General features: G+C 40.7%; 2 protein-coding genes across 2 annotated transcripts; both read left to right on the forward strand.

The window, feature by feature from the left end:
• The first annotated feature begins 2,922 nt into the window (after positions 1 to 2,922).
• On the forward strand, positions 2,923 to 13,948 carry LOC113136511 (ubiquitin-conjugating enzyme E2 E1-like). Its single transcript, XM_026317388.1, has 6 exons — positions 2,923 to 3,078; positions 4,997 to 5,180; positions 5,693 to 5,743; positions 8,960 to 9,092; positions 12,482 to 12,629; positions 13,694 to 13,948. Exons 2-6 carry the CDS (start codon positions 5,026 to 5,028, stop codon positions 13,789 to 13,791), a joined length of 585 nt encoding a protein of 194 aa, XP_026173173.1. The 5' UTR covers positions 2,923 to 3,078; positions 4,997 to 5,025; the 3' UTR covers positions 13,792 to 13,948.
• Positions 13,949 to 17,432: 3,484 nt separating this feature from the next.
• Positions 17,433 to 23,948, forward strand: nr1d2a (nuclear receptor subfamily 1, group D, member 2a). The gene is made up of 8 exons (XM_026317045.1): positions 17,433 to 17,750; positions 19,869 to 20,096; positions 20,225 to 20,313; positions 20,412 to 20,556; positions 20,666 to 21,381; positions 21,500 to 21,685; positions 22,234 to 22,444; positions 22,656 to 23,948. Exons 1-8 carry the CDS (start codon positions 17,720 to 17,722, stop codon positions 22,853 to 22,855), a joined length of 1,806 nt encoding a protein of 601 aa, XP_026172830.1. The 5' UTR covers positions 17,433 to 17,719; the 3' UTR covers positions 22,856 to 23,948.
• Positions 23,949 to 24,233: the final 285 nt, after the last annotated feature.

Genomic DNA, 24,233 nt, shown 5'->3' on the forward strand with positions numbered 1-24,233 from the left:
GGCACATTATAACTCCTGCCATATCTTGTAGCTTTATTACCTGTAACAAGAGGGTGTGATGTGTTCATCTGTTAGTTCTTCTCAGCAGCATATCTCAGAAACCCATGAATGGATCTAGACAAAATGTCATGGTTACACAGACCTTTGGGCTAAGGAAGAGGTGACGGTGCGTTCGAGATCTGATGTGTCTTCTGACAAGACGATGAATCCTAATGACATTGGTGAGGCCCTGACTTTTTATTGGCACCATGAGACAATTATTCAGATAACTCCACAACCATCAAGTGAGTTGCAATAAAGTTTGCTGCACACGCCTACGCTCTTCTCTGGAACATTTTAAATAATTTCACTTGTTCTTTTCATGTGGTTTATAACCACATAACCTGAAAATAATTACATTCCCATCAGCCTCAGCTCTACTTTTGTTTACCTCTGATTAACAAATGTTAGTCTGTTAAACCTGCTTATACCTGCTTAACTTCATCATGGACTCTTTATGACTTCTTTAGCATTCAGCTTAAAGCACTGCTGCAACAGTAAACCCTCACGGAGCCACTAGCATCCCTGTAGACTCTTGTTAAATATTTATTAACACATAACATCAGATATAAACACAAAACAGAGAATCCATCTCTGGGCTACAAGACCAGCTGCACTGCACTAACCAAAGTATATGGATATACATATGCACCTGCACAAATACATATCGTTTTCTGCCTCTGCCCCATATTTTCTGGCTGTTCCTTGTCCTGAATAAATAATATCCACTGAAGAAAGTCATAAATGACTTTGCAGTATAAGGATTGCTTCAGCAAACAGCAAGCTATTATTTTTGCTGCTGTATTTTAGCCATGATAAAGTAAGCACAGAATTATCATTTTGAATAAGGACAGTTGGGGAAACAATAAATCTTCTTACCTACAGTTTGCCATATATCCAAGCTTACTACTTCCCAAACGACTTGGCATTACCAAACAATGTGACATGCTGATATGTCCCAGTCACTCAGGAGAGTTTGTGCTCTACGTAGTGACTCACTGGAGTGAAAGTTAAATCTATTTATAATCCACTCGAATGTATCAGTTCAGTTTTCTTTCATGGCTCAAGTACATTTAGTCAAATTTAGTGTTGTGTCTACTGAAACTCTCCCTCTGATTATCAGCTGAATCAAGAATATTTAGTATTTCACAGGGAAACAAATGAGCATTTAAATGAGAATGAGGTTTTTAAAGTAGGAAAAGTAGTAGGTGATTTTTTTTTTTAAGAAAAGTATTCAAAACAGGAGGAATTGATTAATTGCAAACCTAAAAATATGCAGGACTCATTCAAACTGATTTTGGTGAAACTAGTACTGACAGTCTGCTCTTCTGGGATTAATATTAGTCATACAACCAAAGCTTTTACACCATTTCATCTGAACAACAGCTGACTCAGCCAATTGCTCATATACTTACAGATTCTCAGTTTAGTTTTTGGAGTAAATAACATTATGAAAGCCTGCTCTAGATTTTAATGACTGTTCTGATTGGCTCTCACTGGTATGAATAAATAATGAGGTGGCTGCTGGTTGCCAGCAGGCTGTTTGCCAACCTGGCTAAAGTCTCCATTCCTGCATTAATGGGTGCTGAGAAAACAACACTGAATAGATATTTGCCAAAGATTAGATGGAAGGATTAGGTTGATGTGTCGCAGTAGTAAAACTTGCCTGAATTTATTAACCTTTTCTGGATCTTGAAAGTATATCAAGCGGTGTGTGTGGTCTTTGTGCAAAATGGTGCTGGAGCATAAATAATTTAATTCCACTTTGAATCATATGTTCTTGGGTTTGTTTCGTTGAATCTAAGTGTTTCACTCAGTGAAAGAGACAAACTGTGAAAATGTTTCATAATGGGACCTGTTTAAAGTCAGCCTTAAAACGTGGCTCAATATGAGCACATGCTGATGTCAAAAAACAGAATATCTTATTGACCTTAAAATATTTACCTCATAAAATCTTAAGCCCAGTAATTTCTGCGAGGAATTGTTTCCAAATGTCCCAGTATGTAATTTTATTACTGATCGCACCAGCTGCAGTCCTAATAAGCAGGTATTGAATTGCTGGCTGTACATGATGGAAGCAGAAAGGGCAGTAAATTGATGCCCCTTAATACAAAAACACATACTATTCACATTCACCTCTTGAAACTGTGAAAATGTGTTCGTAGGCGCTATATAACAAATATTTTCACCTCGCTGGTGCCATAATAATACCTTGTTAGTAGTGAGTAATTCCTCGATGCATCCACAGATATGTGGTCAGTTTAGTGGTTTTTCAGTTTCTGTGGCCACTGATGCAGCAGTTTAGTCATAGCTGACATTCTCCATAATTAACCCCCTAAAATACTGTAAACAAAACATCAGTAGTGTAATACATAAATCTACTATCAATAATACTCCATTACCAGTCCTGCATTTCAAATATTGCTTAAGTTAAAGTACAGAAGTATTACCAGTAGTGAAAAATAATTAACTGCAGTAAAATGTTGCCCATGATAGGCTGTATTTTATCATTAGATGAATGTTTACCTGGGGTAGGTTTAATGATTCTGTGTAAAACTGCAGTTATTGATTAATATTTGAGATTATTAACCTTAGATTTGTACTTAAAAGCAGTATTGGTGTAAATGTGCTTAGTCTTTCTTTAAATTATGAAAACTCAGAGGTGGCCACCTCATATGATTTATGGTTGTCTGCCTGTGACTTATTGATTAGATGTGGTTGTTATTTATAAGTCTATTGCTCCTGGAGTAAATATTAAAGTCCCGCAACTCAAAGTTCACAAGTTCGACCTCCTGTTGCAACCACATGTGTTGTCAAAAAGCGACACGTAGAAACCCCAAACTCACACGATGTCTATTAAAATAAATAAATGTACGATAGTTTTGTTAATTAGTGTAAAATACTGACGGTGTGGGTCGTCGTGGTTCCAGACCGGGACCGGTTCTGAGCAGCCCACTGCAGCCGCGGTACGTTACTTCCGTTCCGCAGAGGGCGACAGGCAGCCGAGACCGTGGTGGAGGTCCAGACACAATAGACTGGGTAAGTTTTATTAGCGACTAAAACCTGGGCTTTATGGCCGATATTTCACTGCGTAGTTAAAGCACACTAACCGGCCCGGTGCCTGTGTGGTGCTGCCGTGGAGCTGGAGTTCGGTTAGTCGGTACACACTCGCCGAAAACCCGAGAAAACAAACACGGTCGTGGTTAGTTTGGTGTCACGGAAAAGCGGCTCCGGCTATGTCCTGGAACTGAGTTATTCCTGACGACAGTTTGAACCGTTGCATGTTTCGTTGTTACGTTTATCCTTGAAATACACATTATTGTACTCGGTTTTAACATCCGTCTCCACGGTGTGATGTGAAGTAAACACGGTAACCGATGTATAAATTTATATCACGGTCACCGGGCTGTGTGATCACTGCCAGAGGATGCTTAGCAAGCAGGTTTCAGCCTCACGCCGTTCCAAGAAGTAGTCGTATCCCCCCCAGTCGTGGGGCCTGAGTGTTCGTTGCCTGTTGGAGATTAAGGGAGGAGGGGGGGTCACCATCATGACCAACTAACTACCCATGACCAGCTAACTAACCGTTGAATTGTATTAGTATTTAACAACTAGATGTCAGTCTTAGCTGGAGTTGTAATAGTTAACTTCGTTAGTTAGCTCGTCGGCTAACGGCTTCGTCACGGAAACGTTAAAATAAAACACGTAGGTGCTAACAGCTTGCCCCCCCATATAGACACAGATGATCGCTGGTGAGATTTGTTAATCAATAAATAATGACTTTAAAATCTAGATCTAATATCAGGTCCCAATTATTTAAGCAGGTGTGTCCGTCTGTAACAGGTAAGCAGGTATTTTACACACCTGGACATGAAGAAGTGCAAATGTTTCTGCAGCAAAAACGATTTAAAACTTTTAAAGTCCTTTTTGTTAACATGCTGAGAAAAGTATGAAAGACAGTCATGGAAACTGACACAGATTCTCAATTGCCAAGGACATTCAGCTATTTATTGATATTTATTGACACTCCTTCCCATCTGTATATAATAATAACTCCTAATAATATAACGTTAATCATATGAAGTATTTGTTAAACACCAACTGAATCAGCAACTGAAAACTAAGTTGTTGGAAAGATTAGTCAATTAAAAAAAAAACATTTACGTCAGCGGTCTGGAACAAACGGCTCTGGAGAGTTTCCTGTCAGTTTCTGCTAAAATCCCATTGAGAAACATGTTGTAGGTGACCTTACTGTGCAGGGCAGACATATTTAAGATGAAATGAACTTTAAAACCTCCCTGTCTGATATGAGGAACCTGAGGTTTCTGCTTTGTAAAAATGTTTAGGTTCCTCTGGACAAATGACATTTAGTTTTTGAAGTGGAATGAACGAAATGCAACAAATGGACAAAGAGCCTTTTTTAGCTTTGTGACGGAAACGGTGACTGTCAGTACTTATTAAGCGTGGGGGGGAAATATTCAGTTCTGGGTTTGTGTGGCAGAGGAAATGGGAATGAACCTAACAGTCATTCACGTTATCAATTAATCTGATGATTATTTTCATGATTGTTTTGATTCTAAGACAAATGCTAAAAAATGTCTTTTATAATTTACTGCATCCCCAGGTGAGGTGCTCAGGCAATTTTGTCCAACTGTCAGTCTGCTCAACAGGAAACACTGTTCAGATACAGGGAAGAAAAGGGAAGCCTGTTGTTTACTAAATAACTGCAAATTGTGCATCCAAATCTCACGACTACATGCAGTCTCAGTGTGTGACTAATATCTAATAATAACTTATGCTGAGGTGTTTGCAAATAATGGAAGTTGCATTGAATTCTGAAATATCCTGGTCACTTTCAGGGTAAAACTTGGCATCAGCTTTGTTCAGAAATCATTGTGAAACTACTCCACCCCTTGCAGCTATGATGTGACTTATTTTGCCATGTTGATCTTCGCTTCAGGTTCCGGCTCTTCTCCAATCCAAACCGGTATGTCGGATGAGGATTCCCGTGCCAGCACCAGCTCTTCCTCATCACCACCTTCCTCCAGCCAAAGCAGACAGAGGGACACGCCTTGCAAAAAGAAACGGGAGAGCAAAGCCAGCATGAGCAAGACCTCCAAGCTGCTTTCCACCAGCGCCAAAAGGTAAAAATAAAACCCCAGATTGTATAGTGATGAATCACTTACAACCTTCTAGTGTAGCTCAGCCAGCTGTTGTGGGATTTCAGTGTGAAGAAAGCCATGACAGATTACCACTTACATCAGGAACACAAACAAAAGTGGTCGTATTTTGTTGATTTCCAGCATGGATAAATTGACGTGAGTATGCAAAAGTGATACTGAATTGAAGTACAGCAGGAAGAAATATCTACAGAATCGGTGGTTCAGAAAAACATGCTGTGTTTTTACCCTACATCATGGTCCAGTGGTCGTGTAAGAAGAAATTCATTAGAAGGGGAATACATGCTAATTTCTTCAACAGCCCATAATGTACAGATTCCCAAGATGTGTTTATAGTAAGCAGCCCAATGCTTCCCTTTCCTCTCTGTGAAAAGTAAGATCTTATTGTAATGTGCTGTCAGAAACACTGTGTTCTGTTTCATGAACAATCATGTTCTTTTGGAGGAATGATCTGATGTTTGGGTTCTTATGTGCAGGATTCAGAAAGAGCTGGCCGACATTACACTGGACCCTCCGCCAAACTGCAGGTGGGTTTCGTTCCTTGCTCAGTCTTTTTTTCTATGCATTGGTGTACTCATCAGGAACGCACTGATCCTGCTGTTGATTCTGATATGGTTATACCTCAGATAGTTCTGTGGTTCTAAAGATTTCGTCTAGTCTTCTTCCCTCTTTGAAAAATTCATGCAGGGACTGTACATTTCAGAAGGTCAGTTATTGATCACAAGATGTGTCACAGTTCATTAAAAGTCCGTTCCCAGTTTGATGTACTGTAGGTTTCAGGTTTCCAGTTAGCTGCATGTTGGGACCAACTAGTTGTAAGGTCACAAAATTAAAGGTTGTATGTAACATTTTAAAATCAGAGCACAAAGAAATGTTTCTGTTTTCAGCAGATTGAATGTGAAAACGTCATTCTCTTATCTGCTCATCCGTTATTCAGCACAGGGATGGTGAAGTAACATATAAATTAAACATTTTGAGTTGAAGGATGAAAAAATGTGATCAAGCAAGAAACGTGCTAAACACATTGTTTTACAGCTGGGAAAAATGTGTTGCCTCTTTATAGTGCGGTGAAAGACACCACCCGTAAAACTGGACTGTCTGGGTTCACCCCCCTGGTCAGCAGGGCTCCCCCCTCCCAATGTGTCTTGATGCAGATTAGTAAAGCCCGTGGTGGTGTTCTGAAGTAGAGCCTGACCTCTGACCCCCACGTGAAAGGAGAAGATGTGGTTACTTTTTAAAAATGACAGTTGCTGATGCTGCATTGTCTTAAGTTAGTGTTTGACAAATCAACTTAAATGTGCGTCACTCATGGTTCGTGTTGTACTGGAAAAGTATCTACTCTGAAGCAGGAGCTAAAAAAAGTCCCAGAAAACAGTGTTCTAAGAACTATTATAGATTTCAGTTCCTGCAGTGTGCACGTATAAAATAGGGGAACTTCTTCCAAAGGTTCTAAGAACTACAAAAAGGTTCCTCTGGTCCAAAAGTGCCTATTGTTGTACATTTACTTAAAACCTCATTTTTTTTCTTGGTATTCATTTAACATTTTCACTAGTCAGAAATGGTAACCAGTCAGTTCACCAAAGAAGAGTCAGTGAAGTCTTTGACAGTGTCTGGACGTCAGCATGATGGTTTTGGTTAAATTACTAAAGTGGTGGGTTAAAGGAGGGATGACTGCAGCAGTGTGGTTTTAGAAACAGCCTTATGTCATTTTTAATGGACTACTTAGTTCTGACAATAAAGCATGACATCTTAAAATACAACCTGCCTCAGCACAAAATAAAAGCTGTGTTTAATAGATTATTATTATAATATTATATTATAATGCTTTTAATGTAATAACTAAAATAGTCAGTCCAGCTGAGCTTGTTACTGAAGGGAATGCTAGCATGTCTGCATTGTTGTGGTTTTAATGAAACAAAAGTTTTGTTTCAGCTTTTTCCTCTTTTAGTGTTGACTTGTAGTGTTGTGAAGTGTTAGAATTTCCCTAGAGCCCCAAGTCTTCGTGTGTCTTGCTTTGCCTGATTAACAGTCCACAGATATTCAGATTACTATGATGAAAAGCCTCAGATTGGAGACAGAAATTAATGAATTGAATCTCAGAATAAACAGAATATATTTTCTGTCAGTCAGCTGTTCTATTAATAGACTAATCTTTTCATGTGAAATTGAAGTGTCACAAATAAAAACGCGTCCAGAGTTGCAACTATTGACTGTAGATCTTGTTATGCTTTGTGCTTTTATCTGAAGTTGTATTTAATTGGCTGTGCTACTGCCTTCTCAGAAAACACTGCAGTCAGGTGTAATCTTCAATACATTTTATAGTGCAGATACAGCAGCTGCCCAGCTGTGTTGAAGTGATGCACCGCACAGCTTTAACACATGGAAAGGCTTGTTTAGCTTGTGTATACTACATGATATCCACAAATACAGTAAAATGGTGTTTAATGGCTGGGCAGCAGGGGGATGGACAGGGGATTGAAATCAGCCACTTGAAAGTCAAAACTTTAAGTGTTGTGAAAGTTTTTGTCTTATCTTTTAACACCCACTTAATTAGCTCAGTCTGTGTTCTTTGCATCGATTGTCTGTGTTGTAGTTGGCACTGAAACTCTGCCAAACATCCATGTTAACGCTAATCAAAAAAAGCACAGCAGAGTGAAACATCTGCCCCCACCCCCACTGAAGTGTGGATCAATACTATTATGTCTTGTACTCATTACCCCTAAGGGCTGAAGACCACATGTTCTGCATGTAGGAGGGATGAGTGCTGCGCTGCTTTGAGCAAAAATCAATACAGATTACAAATCATGACGCAGAGACAGATCACTGGGGATTTGCTCTGAACCGAAATGTCTTCTGAATGATGCACAGGGGAAAAGTAACTTTCACCACTCCAAAAATATGACATGAAAACATATCTTTATGAGGACATATCTCCCAAAGCCAAATGGCAGAATGTTGCTTCTACTAAATCTGATATCCTAAATCTAAAGAATAGTTAAAGGCACAAAAGATGTGACCTACAGATGCTTTTCCTTTCAAATTTTTTCTTATTGTTTCACACTGCATCCACACCTGTAGTTATTTTTGGTGGAATTTCCATTTCAATGACACATGTTGAGCAGATGTTTAATGGAAGGTGGCATTTATAGTCACTTTTAGTTTAACTCCTTACCAAGGAAAGAAAGTGAAACGCCCACATACTCCAGAGTGCTGCCAGTAAGTGTTACACAGTGTACATGAATGAATGTGACTTTCATACTGTAGTTCACACTGCATTGATTACTCCATTGATATAGATCCAGTCGCATTTATTTGATGCATCACATAATCTACACCGATAAACAGACACTCCTCCTCAGCATGTGGGTGTTTTTTCCTCTGGCTTCATTTATTATGCAATGTTTATAGATGAGATTTACTCATCTACAAACTGCACAGTGTTTGTTTTCGCTGGTGGTGTTTTCTTCCCCAGAATTACTGATGAAACAGAGTCATCTAGCATGTAAATAAAAGGCCAGAACAAACACTGATTCTTTGAAATGTGAAATACACTGGGTATCACAGTGTGCAGCAGCAGGTAAATGGATTTTCAAGCAGTCGAAGAAAAATAAATTGAAATAAAAATGCACTTAATTTGCCTTGACATGTTGATTTGTGTGTTATGAATTCACCCCTAAAACACGTTACTCCTGCCTGGATGTTACATTACGTTACATTAGTGACAGGAATTTCTTTGCCTACAGTGCCGGCCCAAAAGGCGACAACATCTATGAGTGGAGGTCGACCATCCTGGGACCACCTGGCTCTGTGTACGAGGGAGGCGTCTTCTTCCTGGACATCGCTTTCACACCCGACTACCCCTTCAAACCCCCCAAGGTATTAACAACACTACTACACAACCAGGTGGTGTGAGGAGGCACTCAGACTGGAAACAGCTATTCAATAAAAGAACACAGGGGTGGGGGGAGATGTCATTTCAGGTTTATAATACCATGACAGGATTTTACAGCTCGTAAAATGTTACCAACTGACGTGTCATCTCTCTGAAACAATAACCAGACAAAATGATAGACAAGCAGATTATTAAACACTTCACAGCTGTGCTGTTTGCTTTACAATATACAGCCTCACCAGCAGGAACAATTCAAACAGACACTGAACAATAATATCTAGAAATTCTTTAACCTGACATTAGTGAACTGCAAAAGCCGACTGCAGTTCAAACTCATTACACTTTGTCAACAAATAAACTTTTTGCATTCTTGCCATCAAGTTTAGTTTTGAAAATAAGTTTGTTTTTTTCTGTATTTCTCATCAGCAAAATGAAGAGGTAGTCAGGTGTTTTAATTTACTGTCAGTTATCAACTCAGCACTGTGAATTTTGAGTTACATGTGCAGAGTTTACTTTATTTGCACTTCTACCTCTGTCATGACAGTCACAGCAGTTTGAGCTTTTCAGGAAAAAACAAGCCTGAGATTTTCATGCAGCTGTGGATTAAGTGGGAATCTGTGGGAACACTGAAAAACTATACAGTATTGTGAGCCTTGTTCTGGAAAAACGTCTGTTCTTGAAGCATTTTTACCATCGGTTCCCTTTGAACACTGGTTTCCAGTGCAGTAGCCGCATAAAGCTTATCTACAGGTCTACAGTACACAGACTGGTACAACATTGGGCTGTGCTCCAGGAGGCCTTTTGATGATGGTTTTAATGATTAGCTTCAGTTTTAGCAAAGAACTGCAATTATTTTTAATTGGGTATTCTAACCAGTAATTTTCTGTCACTTGCCTCTGACCAAGTTACTAATTTTCCATCAATCTCTTACCTGTATGACAATACAAAGCTGTTAACTTACATTCAGTGTGGTTTTAAAAGGCTTTACGTCTAATTTGATGAACACTGCAGAAACTCTGTGGTTCATGTTTGAGTTTCCCCTTCAAAACTAAAAATCTGATGGGTGTTTTTTTTTCCAGCTCAGTACTGGGTTGTTTATATACTGTGAATCACTGTATTTTTCAGTCTACTGAAATGACTAGATGGAAGTCATTCACTTGTTTGTCACTGGATTATTTGGACCAATTAAGCCACAAATATAGTCTTTATGGTGGCAATGAAAACACTATTTCCAATAGAAAAATTGATGTTTTGGTAAAAACACTGTTTATCTTGTTATTAAGGCTTATCTCTAATGGAGTCAAACAGATCATGTCACTAAAATGATCAGCCTGCAAAACAACAAACACAGCAATGGAAAAGCATTCTGTTTAGTTTGTTTAGCTCAATACAAACTCCTCTCATCTCTGTAACACTATATTTTTGACAGAATACATATTGGGTCATGCATGTGAATGGAAATTCTAGTTTACTGTGAAAACCTTAGCAGGAAAAGCCTTTTAAAGGTGAAGGTGAGCAAAACATTTAAAAAAAAAAAAAAAAACCTTGTTGAATCAAAGCTGCACATGAAGTTTCGTCTTTACTAAATACCTGCAGCTTTGACCCTTCTGAGACTTACACTGACACTGAGACATTGAATTTTCCAGTGTTGCATCAAACATTTACTATAAATAAATCACATTTTCACTGCCAGTCAGTATACTGACAACTAAATGAAAAGTTGCAAGTTCTTAGTAATATTTTTGTGAAAGCGAAAGTCACACCTGGAAGAAATTATTTTTCAGAAATCAGGTTTCCTGGCATTTTGAAGTTCCTCTTCTCAGCCACTAGAGGGCTGCGTCTCCTGCACAGAACAAATCTTCAAGTTCACTCAGCTACAGCCTGTTTGACTGAAATTCTCATCACATTAGTCATTTAGGTTTCTACATGAATATGCCTTCTTTTTTTGAAATGAGTAAATATATAAATTAAAGCTTACTTTTGTTTGCTTTTGAACAATGGATCCAAAGGAAATGATTGGCAGCTATCCATTAATATTTGATAGTTAAAGTCATTTTGTCAAGCAAAAGCACCAAATATTTCTAAGGAAGAATGAGAGGGTTTCTCTAAAATCAAAGTGCAAAGGTAACATAGACATTAAAGTGCAAGCTAAACATTTCATCCATACAATCACAATTAGAAGCAGAATAAAATTCATTAAATACAAACAGAACATTTTGACCTATATGTGCTGTAGGGGTGACAGAGGAGTTCAAGGTGGAGGTGGGACTGCACCAAGGATCGGCTTTGAGCCCCTTCCTGTTTGCTGTGATGATGGACAGGCTGACAGATGAGGTTAGGCAGGAATCTCTGTGGACCATGATGTTTGCAGATGATACTGTCATCTGTAGTGAGAGCAGGGAGCAGGTGGAGGAAAATCTAGAGAGGTGGAGGTTTGCTCTGGAAAGGAGAGGAATGAAGGTTAGCCGCAGTAAAACAGTACATGTGTGTAAATGAGAGGGACTCAAGTAGAACGGTGAGGTTACAGGGAGTAGCGGTGAAGAAGGTGGAGGATTTTAAGCACCTAGGGTCAACAGTCCAGAGCAACGGAGAGTGTGGAAAAGAAGTGAAGAGACGTGTGCAAGCAGGTTGGAACGGGTGGAGGAAAGTGTCAGGTGTGATGTGTGACAAAAGAGTGTCAGCAAGAATGAAAGGAAAGGTGGACAAGACAGTGGTGAGACCAGCAATGTTGTCTGGTTTAGAGACAGTGGCACTGAGACAAAGACAGGAGGCAGAGCTGGAGGTAGCAGAGCTGAAGATGTTGAGGTTCTCTCTGGGAGTGACGAGGATGGATAGGATCAGGAATGAGGACATCAGAGGGACAGCTCATGGTAGATGTTTTGGAGAAAAGGCCAGGGAAGCCAGATTGAGACGGTCTGGACATGTTCAGAGGAGGGACAGTGAATACATTGGGAAAAGGATGCTGAGGTTAGAGCTGCCAGGAAGGAGGCCTAGAGGAAGACCAAAGAGGAGGTTCTTGGATGTAGTGAAGGAGGACATGAGGATAGTTGGTGTGGGTGAGGAGGATACAGAGGATAGGGTTAAATGGAGGCAGATGATTCGCTGTGGCGACCCCTGAAGGGAGCAGCCCAAAGGAAAAGAAGAAGAACATTTTGATCGCAAAACAAGACATTTGGCACCACGTGCTTTAGGATATTTTACTTGGTATGTTTTACAACTTTGATATTTTATAGATCAAATTGGTGGGTTAAGAGAATTGAAACAAGCATTAGTTACAGCACAGTTTAGTGTATCTGACATGATTAAATCGGAAAATAAATAATGGTAGAGACACTGTTGCACCGTGAGTGAGCTGCTTTGTTCCTGTCTGCAGGTAACTTTTCGTACGAGGATCTATCACTGCAACATCAACAGCCAGGGGGTGATCTGTCTGGACATCCTGAAGGACAACTGGAGTCCTGCCCTCACCATCTCCAAGGTGCTGCTGTCCATCTGCTCCCTGCTCACAGACTGTAACCCAGGTAAGCCCGAGAGGGTTATTGACAGCTGGTTAATAATTGACAGTGATGTGCTTACCTCTTCAACAGTGTTGCTGACTTCAGTAGCTGTTGTGAGGGGTTCTAAAACAGAAACACTTACAACAAGCAGCAACTGAAGCACCTGCAGTAAAGATCTGGCAAAGCATCTTAGGGGGAAAAGAAACCCTGGTGATGTCCTTGGGTCCCAGATTCAGGCAGGCACCAACTGAAACAAATTTGTTGTATTAAAAATAGTAATTATGTATGTTTTGTCCAGTTGTTTTTGAACCTCTGAAAATGGGGGTCCATGTATAAGAATGGCTATAATTTGCAGCCAGACCCAATGGCGCCCATGGTGTCAAATCTTATCTCTGGGTTATTCTTCACAGTGTGAACCATTTAGTGTGTGATTCAGGGAGTGACAGGAGAAGAAGAAAAAGTAAATTTAAGTGTTTGGGTTGCGGTGTGGTTTCAGACACGTTACTTGAATCACCTAAATGCCACCTAAACATCATTTTCATGGTTTTACAAAACAACAGGAATCTGAAACTCGTGCTTGCAAATGCTGGTAAATTTAGTCAAGGCTGCCATCTTGACAGGAAACCCAGCGTCATCTGGACATCCTATTCTAGTTTAAATGTGTATTTGGCTTGTAAGAGTGAAAACTGTCAGGGAGTTTTTTGTTTTACCAGCCACTTGGGGCTAAAGCTAAAAGTTCAATCTGTTCCAGAGTTGACACGTGTCATTTGCTCTGACATCTGAGTCGTGCGTTATTAAGCATTCATAAACTTACCCAGACGAACTTTGCCAATCCATAACAGCCATTCTGAAAAGATGTAATGAAAAGAATGCATACTAATAACTCATAAGTCATACTAATGTGACAGGACATCTACGCTTGTTTTTGCTGTGCAGTTGCAGTGACTGCAAATGATAAGATCTAAATCTTGATTCAATAAACACTTTTGTTGATGAAACTTCCTGACATAGTTAAAAAGCACTTTCTCTTTTCATTTTTTTGTATGTGCAGATAACATTAACCTGAAACCTTTTTTCTTTTTGTTCAGCTGATCCTCTCGTGGGAAGCATCGCCACCCAATACACAACTAACAGAGCAGAACATGACCGAACAGCCAAACAGTGGACAAAGCGATACGCCACATAAACCAGCATTGGGAGGAGGGGCAGGGGACTCTGGGTGGTCTGTGTTGGGGGGTTATTTCTATCTCAGATTTTTAGTACTTTATTGTCTGGTATATTTTTTGCTTCCTGATTAAGTTATCACCACAAATATGGTAATAAAGGAACACAATGGAAAGGAAGTCTGGTCTGCCTGCCTTTTTTTTCCCCTACATTGTTAATTGGAGGGTGGATTCCACGTACAAGCTGTGAGCAGGTTTGTGTTATTAATATATTTGTCAGCAACTCTTACTCCTCCTGTCACAGCTCAGTATTAACCAATAACGAAACAATAAATAAATATAATAAAATGTCAATTCTACCTTTTCCTTATGAAGGTATTGCACGTTGAGTTGGCAGTTTATTAGGTACACCAAACTCAAATGAACATAGCGATACAATACTGCAACAAATTCTCCTTCATGGAGGGACGATGATATTTGTTCTAGGTGTTTTAAAGGTGTTGAATAAACAGTATCGTCTCTTTGGGAGTTGCAGTTTTGAGTTTTTATTTATTTTGTCCACCCCTGTGCTGAGTAACAGAAACAACAAGAGGATATCTGCTTAGAGCTAAATGATGTTATAAAGTGTTTACATAGTGTCAGAATGCTAAACAGGAGGGTAAAGACGACACGTGATGAAATCTGAGGTTTGTCTCAACATGTTTGCAGCAATCTCCTTGTTTTCACATCCAGGAGCACAGCTCAGACGTTAGGTCCAAAATCCCTGCTGCCTTTGACCTTTCTACACTCGCCATACAAAACACAAGCTGGGAGTGAGAAATGAAAGCATCAGCAGTAATGCCAACATTATGTCACTGGCAAGAAACAGTTGTGACAGTGTCAGGGCTGTCAAATGTAATATATGTTTAGGACAGTTTCTCCAATAATCACTGTCGTAATGTAGGGCACACAATCATAGTCGGACGTAATTTGACCAAAGCCACGTTGAATGTGTCAGTACATTTGTCTCAACAAGCTGTCACTCACGGGGACCTGGCCATCTCACAAACCAGGATTATTAATTTTGCTGAATAGCTGGAAAACTTGCAATGACCCTACATGTCACTCAGTGTTCCAGTTTCAACCACAAACCAAAAACATCAGAATCCCTATTAGTGACCACCTCTTCACCTTCAGACTGCCTTACTGAAACTGTTGCCACCGTGACCTGATCAGGGTTAAGGGGCAGAAAATGGATAGATGGGTTCTGTTTTATTTTAGATCAACCCCACATACACCAAAAACCCACCAAAGCACCAAACCCATGGCTGAAAATAGGCCCAAACAAACACACTACTTCTTCCTGTGCTTACAATGCCTAGCTGTTTTAGGTTTTTAAAGAAAGTCAGACAATACTGGTACAAGAATACCAGGAGTTGTCTCATCTGTCTCACTACCGACAGATATTTAAGCAAATCCCAGCTCTGACAAAGCAGAAAGTACAACACATTAAATAATAGGACTTTGATTGCATGCAGGGAGTTTGTGAAACAAAGTAATATCTGTGTCAACAAGTCTGTGTTTAATATTTAGCATGCGGGATGTTTTGTTAAACGCTGCCTTGAGATATTGATTCTCTAAAACAGTTTTACAGCAGTCAGTTCTTAAAATACTTCGAGGCCAACAGGGTCTTGAGGGTCTTCAGTTCTGCCAAGAGTGAAAAATTCCACTGAGGTCTGAACCTTGGCCGCGCAGCTGAATCTCACTGTGTATAATCGCTGTAGTAATACGCATTGTTTTTTTAACTGACAGAGATTTTTCAGCTCTTTAGTTTGGAAAGTGGCCAAAGTTAATAGATCACTAATTTTGAAAATACAGCTGGTTTGTTCATGTGTTAACAACTCCAAAACAAATTCCTCTGGTCAGTAATCATAAATGTTAATCATTAATAGTTTAGGTATGTAGTATGTAGTTTAGGCTGTGAGATTTACAATAGCCAACAATTTATGATACCGTAATCAGAATAAATCTCACTTTATTATAAATAATTAAAAGAAAGGAGAGTTAATGTCAGACCATTGGGTTAAACCACTGCCAGGTAGAAAACCATTCAAATGAATCTGGTATTGATAGTTTCTGATCGAGTACACTGTGCTTTCAGAAGTGATGCAGTAAATACAGTTTGGGTAATTGGTTAGTTAAAATAAAAGCTGTCAAAAAGTAACTAAATGTTTTTCTGATGTTTCAGTCACTATATTTCACTGCATAATCAATGTCCCAAATACTTGAATTAACCCTGTGTTAACTGTTCCACTCGCTTTTGCTATATGTCAAATATATGTTCATTCTTTTTATAGCACAATCCTTCCCTTTTCTCTTGCTGTAATTTGGGATCTCACTGGTCTCACTGTGAGATTAAAACTTGTATAAAATGTTTATATGTGATCTTGACATCTAAAAACAATATTTAACCTGAGACCATCAGATATATGACTGATGGTGAAGTTTGGGGCTTGAGTTAATGAAAAACTGCACGTCACTGCTTAAATGCTGAATGTAAACGAGGACTTCAATATAAGTCCCGTAATTCTGTGTGTCATCTATAAACTTTGGTGAGATAATAAACTGACAGAATAAACTGAGTAGTCGTTCACAGTAACTCAGCACTTTTCACTAAACAGATTTCAATCTGCAGAAAGTCAGAGCTACAGGGCTGGTTGGTGGTTCGACTGGTTTCCAGGTGGTCAACCTGGGTAAGACATTAAATCAGCCTGACTGATTGTACAGAGAAAAACCAACATGTAAAACCAATGTCAGCAGTCACACTGTAGATAATAAAACTTTCAGCTGTATCACGTATTAACCTACACATCTACACACCCTCGTGTACAATGCACACATACACTATAACACAGACCAATACAAATCTCTGTGAATCTTTAAGTGCAGAGTTTGTGACAACTGTGAGCCAAAAGAGGTGCTGACTTTAAGTAAGCAGTGACAGTTAAGGTCTCAGTGGTGGAGGTGGTGGTTTACTGAACTGCACTGTGTTAAGTAAAACCACTTGTCAACAGGACACTAACCATGGACACAAAAGTCACAGTAAAACTAGTCAAAGTGAAATAATCTTTCGTTTGGTCATGTGAAAATAAGCAGCACAACAGACTAAGTCCACCCTCGTGCATACACTAAAGTCATGCTCATGTGCACATACACGTGTGCATAGTGCGGCTTTTTGCAGACTGTTATATTTAAAATTAAAGAGACAAATACACTTTGGTAAATTAAATGTCATTGAAGATATTCCAGCTAAAATGAAGTGTTAAAGTGTACAAGTGAAGGCGTCCTCACTTGTAGAGTAACAAACACGACTTCACATGTAGGATCATGGAAACATGAAAAGTACAGGAGTGGCCGCCGCACCGAACAGCAGCAACGTTGCTGACGACAACTTGAATGACGGTCCCTGTCAGCGTGAGCCCTGTGCTGTTTTGTTCAGGCTTCACCCTGCACGTTGTGTTCTGCAACGTGACCGCTGTGTTACGTCGCCGTGACTCTTGGCTCCGCCCCCTGCTGCCCTGAAAGTGTGTCACTGGGTTAAAGTGGCTCCAGCGGGCGGAGGGGCGTGGCCGACAAATGGGTCACATGGGCGAGCCCACTATTGAGAACATTTAGTTCTCTTGACTAACCCGCAGTCACACAAGGGGGAGTTCCTTAGAACAGATTGTACTTCGTGTTCTCTCTCTGAACCCAACGCTGTCTGACTTTTCTCTCTTGTGTTTCTCCGAGCTGGACGTGCAGATTATTTCCCACAAACCGATTCCTGATGTGAGTTTCAACACCGTTTTTCAACTCGTTTTATCTGCACACAGTTGCCAAGTTTTTTGCCTCGGTCGTTTTGTAGAGAAGTGGCAGAAGTCGTGACATATAGTTTTTAGTATCTTTGGAGATTTTCCTTCCCCTCGATCGGAGATGCCTGAGGACGCTGGGACAGCCAAGCCTGGTGAGAGAACCACGTTTGATTAAAACGTTTTTCTGCTGCAAATGTTGTGCACAGAGTTTTTTGATGCAGTGATGATGTAAATATCTGTAGGTCTCATTCAGCCTTAACACTGATTCACACACACACACACACACACACACACACACACACTACAAGTTGTTTTTATGCCTGTGCTATTTATTGAGCTATATTAAGTTACACTGTGATACAGATTTATGAGGACACTATAAAAATACACTTGGATACATGTTCTGCAGTATTATGAAGTATATCCGGAGCATAACAAAGTGTTTTATTAGGATGAATGAACCCAAATGAGTAGTGTTCTGAATGTATCACGATGTATTCGTGTGTTTTTACAGCATCGTCCCCGTCGAGTATGTGCCAGAGACATTTTTAAATACCACATGACTTTGCAGTGTGTTTTAAAGTGTAACAAATCCGCGGGTGTAGCCGTGTTGGGGTGTTTTTAAACGGGGTTAGGAGCGTCCGTGCAGCGCTGCGTCGGTGCTACATTTACATTTGACGCAACAACAGTGTTCCACTTCCCCGGCCCCGCTCACATGGACAGGGGCGCCTAGCCATGTGCCTCTGTGTACACGCTCTCTGGAACACTCCTCTGATTGGTCGAGCCGTGTTCTACTCCACGCGCACGCTTCATCAGAACTCTGCTCCGATTGGTCGGAGCGGAGCTCGTGACGCGGCACATTGCATAATCCCATCTGCACGCAGCAGTCCAGGCGCGAGGCTGGAGCGCGAGGTACACGTGAGACAGAGAGACAGCAGCGGCTGACCTAGTTTTTGTTCTCTCTCCCTCTCTCTTCCTCGCGCTTGGCTTTCACAGAATTCATGACAGGTCCGCACGTGGGCGGGTCGTGAAACAGAACAGTCGTGGTGAGGGTTAGTTAACCATCTGCTGCTGCCTCTATATCTGGACGCTTTTAGAGATAATGAATAAAAACACACACGTATTACAATAAACACAAACAAATACTTGACCTTCTGCAGAAATACCACTGTTGGCATGGAAAGTATTTGGTATTTTAAAACTTTTAACACTGGGCAGTCACTGGAGCAGTTTGTGAATGTCTTGTCCTAAAGCACACAAGTAAAAATTATTTAGAATATTATTTAAAATAATATTAGATTCCAGCAATGTCTTGTTTTCTTCAAACCCCAAAGATATTTTTTGACCATGATTTTAAAAAAAATAAATAAATAAAAAAGCAGAAAAAAAAATTACTTCATTTCTCAAACATGAGAATAGTTTTCAGATTCATTTTCTGGTGATCAGCAAATTAACTGTGTAGTGGTTGCAGCACTATTTTAATCCATCCCATCACTTTGCAAAGTTGAACATGGTATCTTTGTTTTAAGAAAAAGTCAAAGTACCCAATATATTTAGTTTACAGTTATCATATAGAAAAAAGGATATAATCACTTGAAGGTCTGTTTTACTATTTCTCTATTTTTTGCCAAACCTTTACCCAGTGGTGGATGTTTTTCCCTTTGCATTATTTTGTTTCTGTAGTTTTATGATGCTCTAGTGATTCAGTGACCCTGCCTGGTTGTCATGTCACTCGGACAGCAAAGAGACCCATGCGTGTTACGTAACAGTGTTATCCAACCAGTAAGCACTGGGGGTGATAAAGCAGGTCAATCACAGCAGAGAATAAACCAACCAGGAAACACACACACACTAGACTCTGTTGCTGTCTAGGCGTGTCCAAGTCATCTGTACATACTGTACTAGGAGTGTGTTTTATTTTTGTTGCAGTTGACTCATTGTATTGTCTCTGACTCACATTAACCTTGACAAGCCTGTTGCATAGCAGAGTAAAAAAAAACATCCTGAAGTGGTTGGAATGTGTTTCTTTAGTTTCCAAGGAATAGATTGGCCTGAAAACCAGAGTCTCTTGCCCAGAAATAGTAAATTTAGTGTAATGTTTGCCCAAGACTCTTTTTCAGTTCTGTTGTACATCTGCCTTGTCACTATCACAAGCAAGTAAAGTAAAAGCCTAAGTAGAGTAATAGTGGATTAAACAAATACTGTGTACAATGAAAAAGAGGACATTTTTTGCTTTTGCTTAACATATCACCATCTCTCACTTTTCCCAGGAGGCGTCATTGCCTACATTTCTTCTAGCTCTGCATCCAGCCCAGAGGCCTGTTTGGGCAGCAGCAGCTACCTGTCAACATCACCATCTTTGTCCCGCCCGTCGCTGCCCAGCAGGGCTGTGGGCATGGTGGTGGACATTGCGCCTCCAGCCAAGAACGGGCACCCACGCAGTCACAGCACTGAGAAGGCCGGGCGCTCTTCCACGTCTGCCAAGAGCAGCATAACCAGTAAGATCAGCATCATTGCCTTCCCTTTATTAAACTTTACTAAACCTTTTATTATACTTTGCCTTTGGAAAACATGTTGCATGTTTGATCTGGTGCACAGAATTCATTGCTTATCTTTGATTTTGCAGAAATCAATGGCATGGTGCTTTTGTGCAAGGTGTGCGGCGATGTGGCCTCAGGCTTCCACTACGGCGTGCACGCTTGTGAGGGCTGCAAGGTGAGACAAGTTGCTGGAATGAGGTGTTGCCTATTTTTAAGGTTGGTTTATGTCCTCACTGAAGGTTTGACACATATATGGCTCCTCGTGTTCCTTAGGGCTTCTTCAGAAGAAGCATCCAGCAGAACATCCAGTACAAGAAGTGTCTAAAAATGGAGAACTGCACCATTATGAGGATCAACAGGAACCGCTGCCAGCAGTGTCGCTTCAAGAAGTGTCTGGCTGTGGGCATGTCCAGAGATGGTGAGTGTTCATTTTAGTTTACTGTTTGTTTATTATTAATCAACTCCAAGCCCTCTTTTTCTTGGAGCTCTTTAATCTTGATCTGACGGAGGTCGTTTTTCACATGCAGCTGTCCGATTTGGCCGCATCCCAAAAAGGGAAAAGCAGAGAATGTTGCTGGAGATGCAAAACGCTATGAACAATATGATGAGCAACAACAGCCAGCTGCATAGCATGCTGCACGGCCACCAGAGCCCCCCGCTGCCCATGGAGGCCATAACTAGTGATGCCAGCTCTTCATCATCCTCTTCCTCGTCCTCTGCTTCCGATTCCCCATCATGCTCCAACCCCTCCTCCCCGCAGTGTCCCCAGGACTCAGAGTCTGTGGTTTCCATGGACACCAACTCCAGCTCTGCCTCCTCCTGTGCATCAGACAGCGGCGAAGACGAGGCCGTAGTCACAACGAGCAGGCAGCACCAAGATGCCTTCATGTTCAGCCAGCAGAGGTCACAGAGACAAGGTCAGGGCTCACCCTCGCCGGTCAGTGTCGCTTTGGAGTCAGGATGTGAGAGCCGCATTGAGGAGCAACAGGAGCGCTGGAACTGTTGGAACAACAGTGTTGTTGCGGAAGGTTACCACCACAGTCCTTACAGTAAGACCCAACACTTCACCAATGCTGCTTATAAGGAGGAGAGGGGAGTTTATCAGCAGCAGCAGCAGCAGCTCAACAGCGCCCCTAGCTGTGAGCCATCAGAAGACAACCAAAGACAGCATCAATTCCACACACAAACTGCCTCAAGTGATTACAATGGACCAGCCAGCTGTGTGAATAATAGAGCACATTTGGTGAGTAAATAAGTTTTACCACTATTGAAATTCAGATTTCACTCCCAGAAAGCAAGCTAAAGCTAGACGGGCTTTAGTCACCGTCCCTGACTAACCTTGTGTCTTCGTGTCTCTCCAGGTCTGTCCAATGAACACTTCACCCTACGTGGATCCCCACAAGACAAGCCAGGAGATCTGGGAGGAGTTTTCTATGAGCTTCACTCCTGCCGTGCGGGAGGTGGTTGAGTTCGCCAAGAGGATCCCGGGCTTCCGTGACCTTCCCGAGCACGACCAAGTCAGCCTGCTGAAAGCTGGAACTTTTGAGGTATGAGGGAAAACAGGCAAAACACAAACATGTCATGTTATTTTTGGCTCTTTGAAGTCAAACACTGTGGACTCTTCAAACACCCAGAACACAAGATCCACTGTGGCTTTCCCAAATACAGCACACTGTCAGCTGTGTGCTGACTAATATTTGCTCTAATAACAGTTGGGATGGAAATGAAAGAGACTTCACAAAGAGTCTGTGGCGACTGAGACTGTAACATTTAGATTCTTCTGCAGAAAGCTGAGATACACACACTGTAGCTGTTCTTACTCACTGATGAATGGTTGAGGTTTGGGTGTGTGTGCCAGCCCTTCGTCTCTTTAAATCACTATGGTACAGAGGGTGTCAATATCTTTTATGCACTTTTTAATGAACTTATCTTAAGGATGAAGCCTTACAAATAAAATGAATTGGAGATTTTAGAACATGTAGAAAATCAAATTAGAAATTTTCACAACATTCCAAACATTTTTTATAAAATGCATATTAAAAGTCTTTCACATATGTTTCAGAAAGCTAAAATGCATCCACTTTCCTTCTTCCAGGTGCTGATGGTCCGATTCGCCTCCCTGTTCAACGTGATTGAGCGAACAGTGACCTTCCTGAGTGGCAAGCGCTACAGCCTTGACACGCTACGGTCGCTGGGCGCCGGAGAGCTCCTCAATTCTATGTGCGAGTTCAGTGAAAAGCTGGCAGCGCTGCGGCTCGACGCAGATGAAATGAGTCTCTTCACTGCTGTGGTGCTCGTCTCAGCCGGTAAGGACACTCAGAATATGCCGATAAATGTGAGAGCAGGGGAGAAAGTAGTCATACAAATATAGTTGTTAGTATTACATCAGCAGTAGTTTATTTGTATGGACATAAATTTGACCAGAAGTCTTGATCTCAGATGTTTTATAACATTAATAAATCCAGTGTTGTGTTGTTCTCCAGTGTTAACCTTTCTGCTATCTCTGCTTCGACACAGATCGCTCAGGGATCCAGGACTTAAACTCGGTGGAGGCCCTGCAGGACAAACTGATCCGAGCCCTGCGAAACCTGGTGATGCAGAACCACGGCGATGAGGCAGCCACAACATTCACCAAGCTGCTCCTCAAACTTCCTGAGCTGCGTTCTCTGAACAACATGCACTCAGAGGAACTTCTCTCATTCAAAGTGCATCCTTGAAAGCTTCCTAAAGGGGTCAATCTGTACCCTCCACCAGGACCTGCCTCTTACTGCCCCTATCCCTCTGTAATCGACCAACATGGTTGTGTGTTTGTTTCTAGAATGAATTGAAAATGATTTTATATTCTATTTTTGTTAAAGACTGTAGGGTCTACAGAGAAAAAATCAAAAATGTACTGTATTTATAGAAGATATAGCTTATGCTTGTTGCACACAAACACATGAGTGCATGTGTGTCAGAGGTTCTACATTTTGCAAAGTTGGCAGCACTTTTCTGTTTTCAGGAGAGAATAAGATAAACTATTAATCCCTGAAGGGAAATTTAAAGAAAGAACAGATCTTAACTGGCTTTATGTTAATAACAGGAAAGAAACCAATTAGTCAATATGATTTTTTTTTTATTTTGAGCAATAATGTTTCCTTGGAAAAGCCATTTAATTCCAAAGTGTATTTTCTGATGAGCAGGTGAATGTGGGAGACGATTTATACCTTACTGCGTGTTTTTTGGTCCAATATTTTTGACTGATACATGTCAGCGACAAAGGCAAGCTATCAGATGTATCGAAGAATGTGTGACGATCGCTGCTAATGCATGGCTGTACTTAATGCGAGCAACATTGAACCTATCCCTTTGCCTCTGAAAGCATCAGTTCATTGTTTCAGTGTATAGCATATGTTCTATTTTTATTTAAGCCTTTTTTACATTATAAGACCATCTCAACTGCCTGTACGCTGCCTGGTGATTTCTGGGGGAGTCAATGGTGCCACCTTCAGCAACACTACATTTGCACAAGTTCAGGGGTAGAAAAGCCAAGTTCCACAAAATCCACAAACGGTGTGGCGCAGCATCATGTAAATGTAATCACACCCAAGTGTTTTTGCAGTTTTCCCACTTTCTGGTTTTTCTGACACTTTTTGTTTGAATCAAACTTTGTGTGCTTTAAGCATAGCACTGATTTGTCATCCATTTTGTTGAAATATCCATTTCTTCTACTGGCAACACTGCCATGTGTAAATATCTATATAAATATATAAATATCTGATGGACATAGAATATAAATATGATATACTATAAATAAATACAAGTGAAGAACACTCTGTGTAATGTGTGTTTTTATTTGCAACTATTGTGAATGTCAAAATGTAAGAGTTGAAAACAAATGAATCCTCAGAATAGCAGTAACTGTAGTTCTGCACAGTGTGGCGCTGTTTGCCTACAGCATCTGGACTTAAACTTACCTGTACTGCTCTGTCCTGGCAAACTGCTATAGAGTTAGTGAGTTTAGAGCCAAAAGGATTACAATTTGTAGCACATGGTATAATAAGACATTTTGGGATGTGTGTTCTTGGATTCTGGCAGAAAAGTGCAGCCCGAATG

Source organism: Mastacembelus armatus, chromosome 16 (genome assembly GCF_900324485.2).
Source record: "Mastacembelus armatus chromosome 16, fMasArm1.2, whole genome shotgun sequence".
NCBI classification, from domain to species: Eukaryota; Metazoa; Chordata; class Actinopteri; order Synbranchiformes; family Mastacembelidae; genus Mastacembelus; species Mastacembelus armatus.

Coding starts and splice junctions, on each gene's coding strand:
- LOC113136511 (XM_026317388.1), top strand. CDS start 5,026: ATGTCGGATGAGGATTCCCGTGCCAGCACCAGCTCTTCCTCATCACCA. Junction 5,181..5,692: donor CTTTCCACCAGCGCCAAAAG/GTAAAAATAAAA, acceptor TCTTATGTGCAG/GATTCAGAAAGAGCTGGCCG. Junction 12,630..13,693: donor GCTCACAGACTGTAACCCAG/GTAAGCCCGAGA, acceptor CTTTTTGTTCAG/CTGATCCTCTCGTGGGAAGC.
- nr1d2a (XM_026317045.1), top strand. CDS start 17,720: ATGCCTGAGGACGCTGGGACAGCCAAGCCTG. Junction 21,686..22,233: donor TGAAAGCTGGAACTTTTGAG/GTATGAGGGAAA, acceptor TCCTTCTTCCAG/GTGCTGATGGTCCGATTCGC. Junction 22,445..22,655: donor TGTGGTGCTCGTCTCAGCCG/GTAAGGACACTC, acceptor GCTTCGACACAG/ATCGCTCAGGGATCCAGGAC.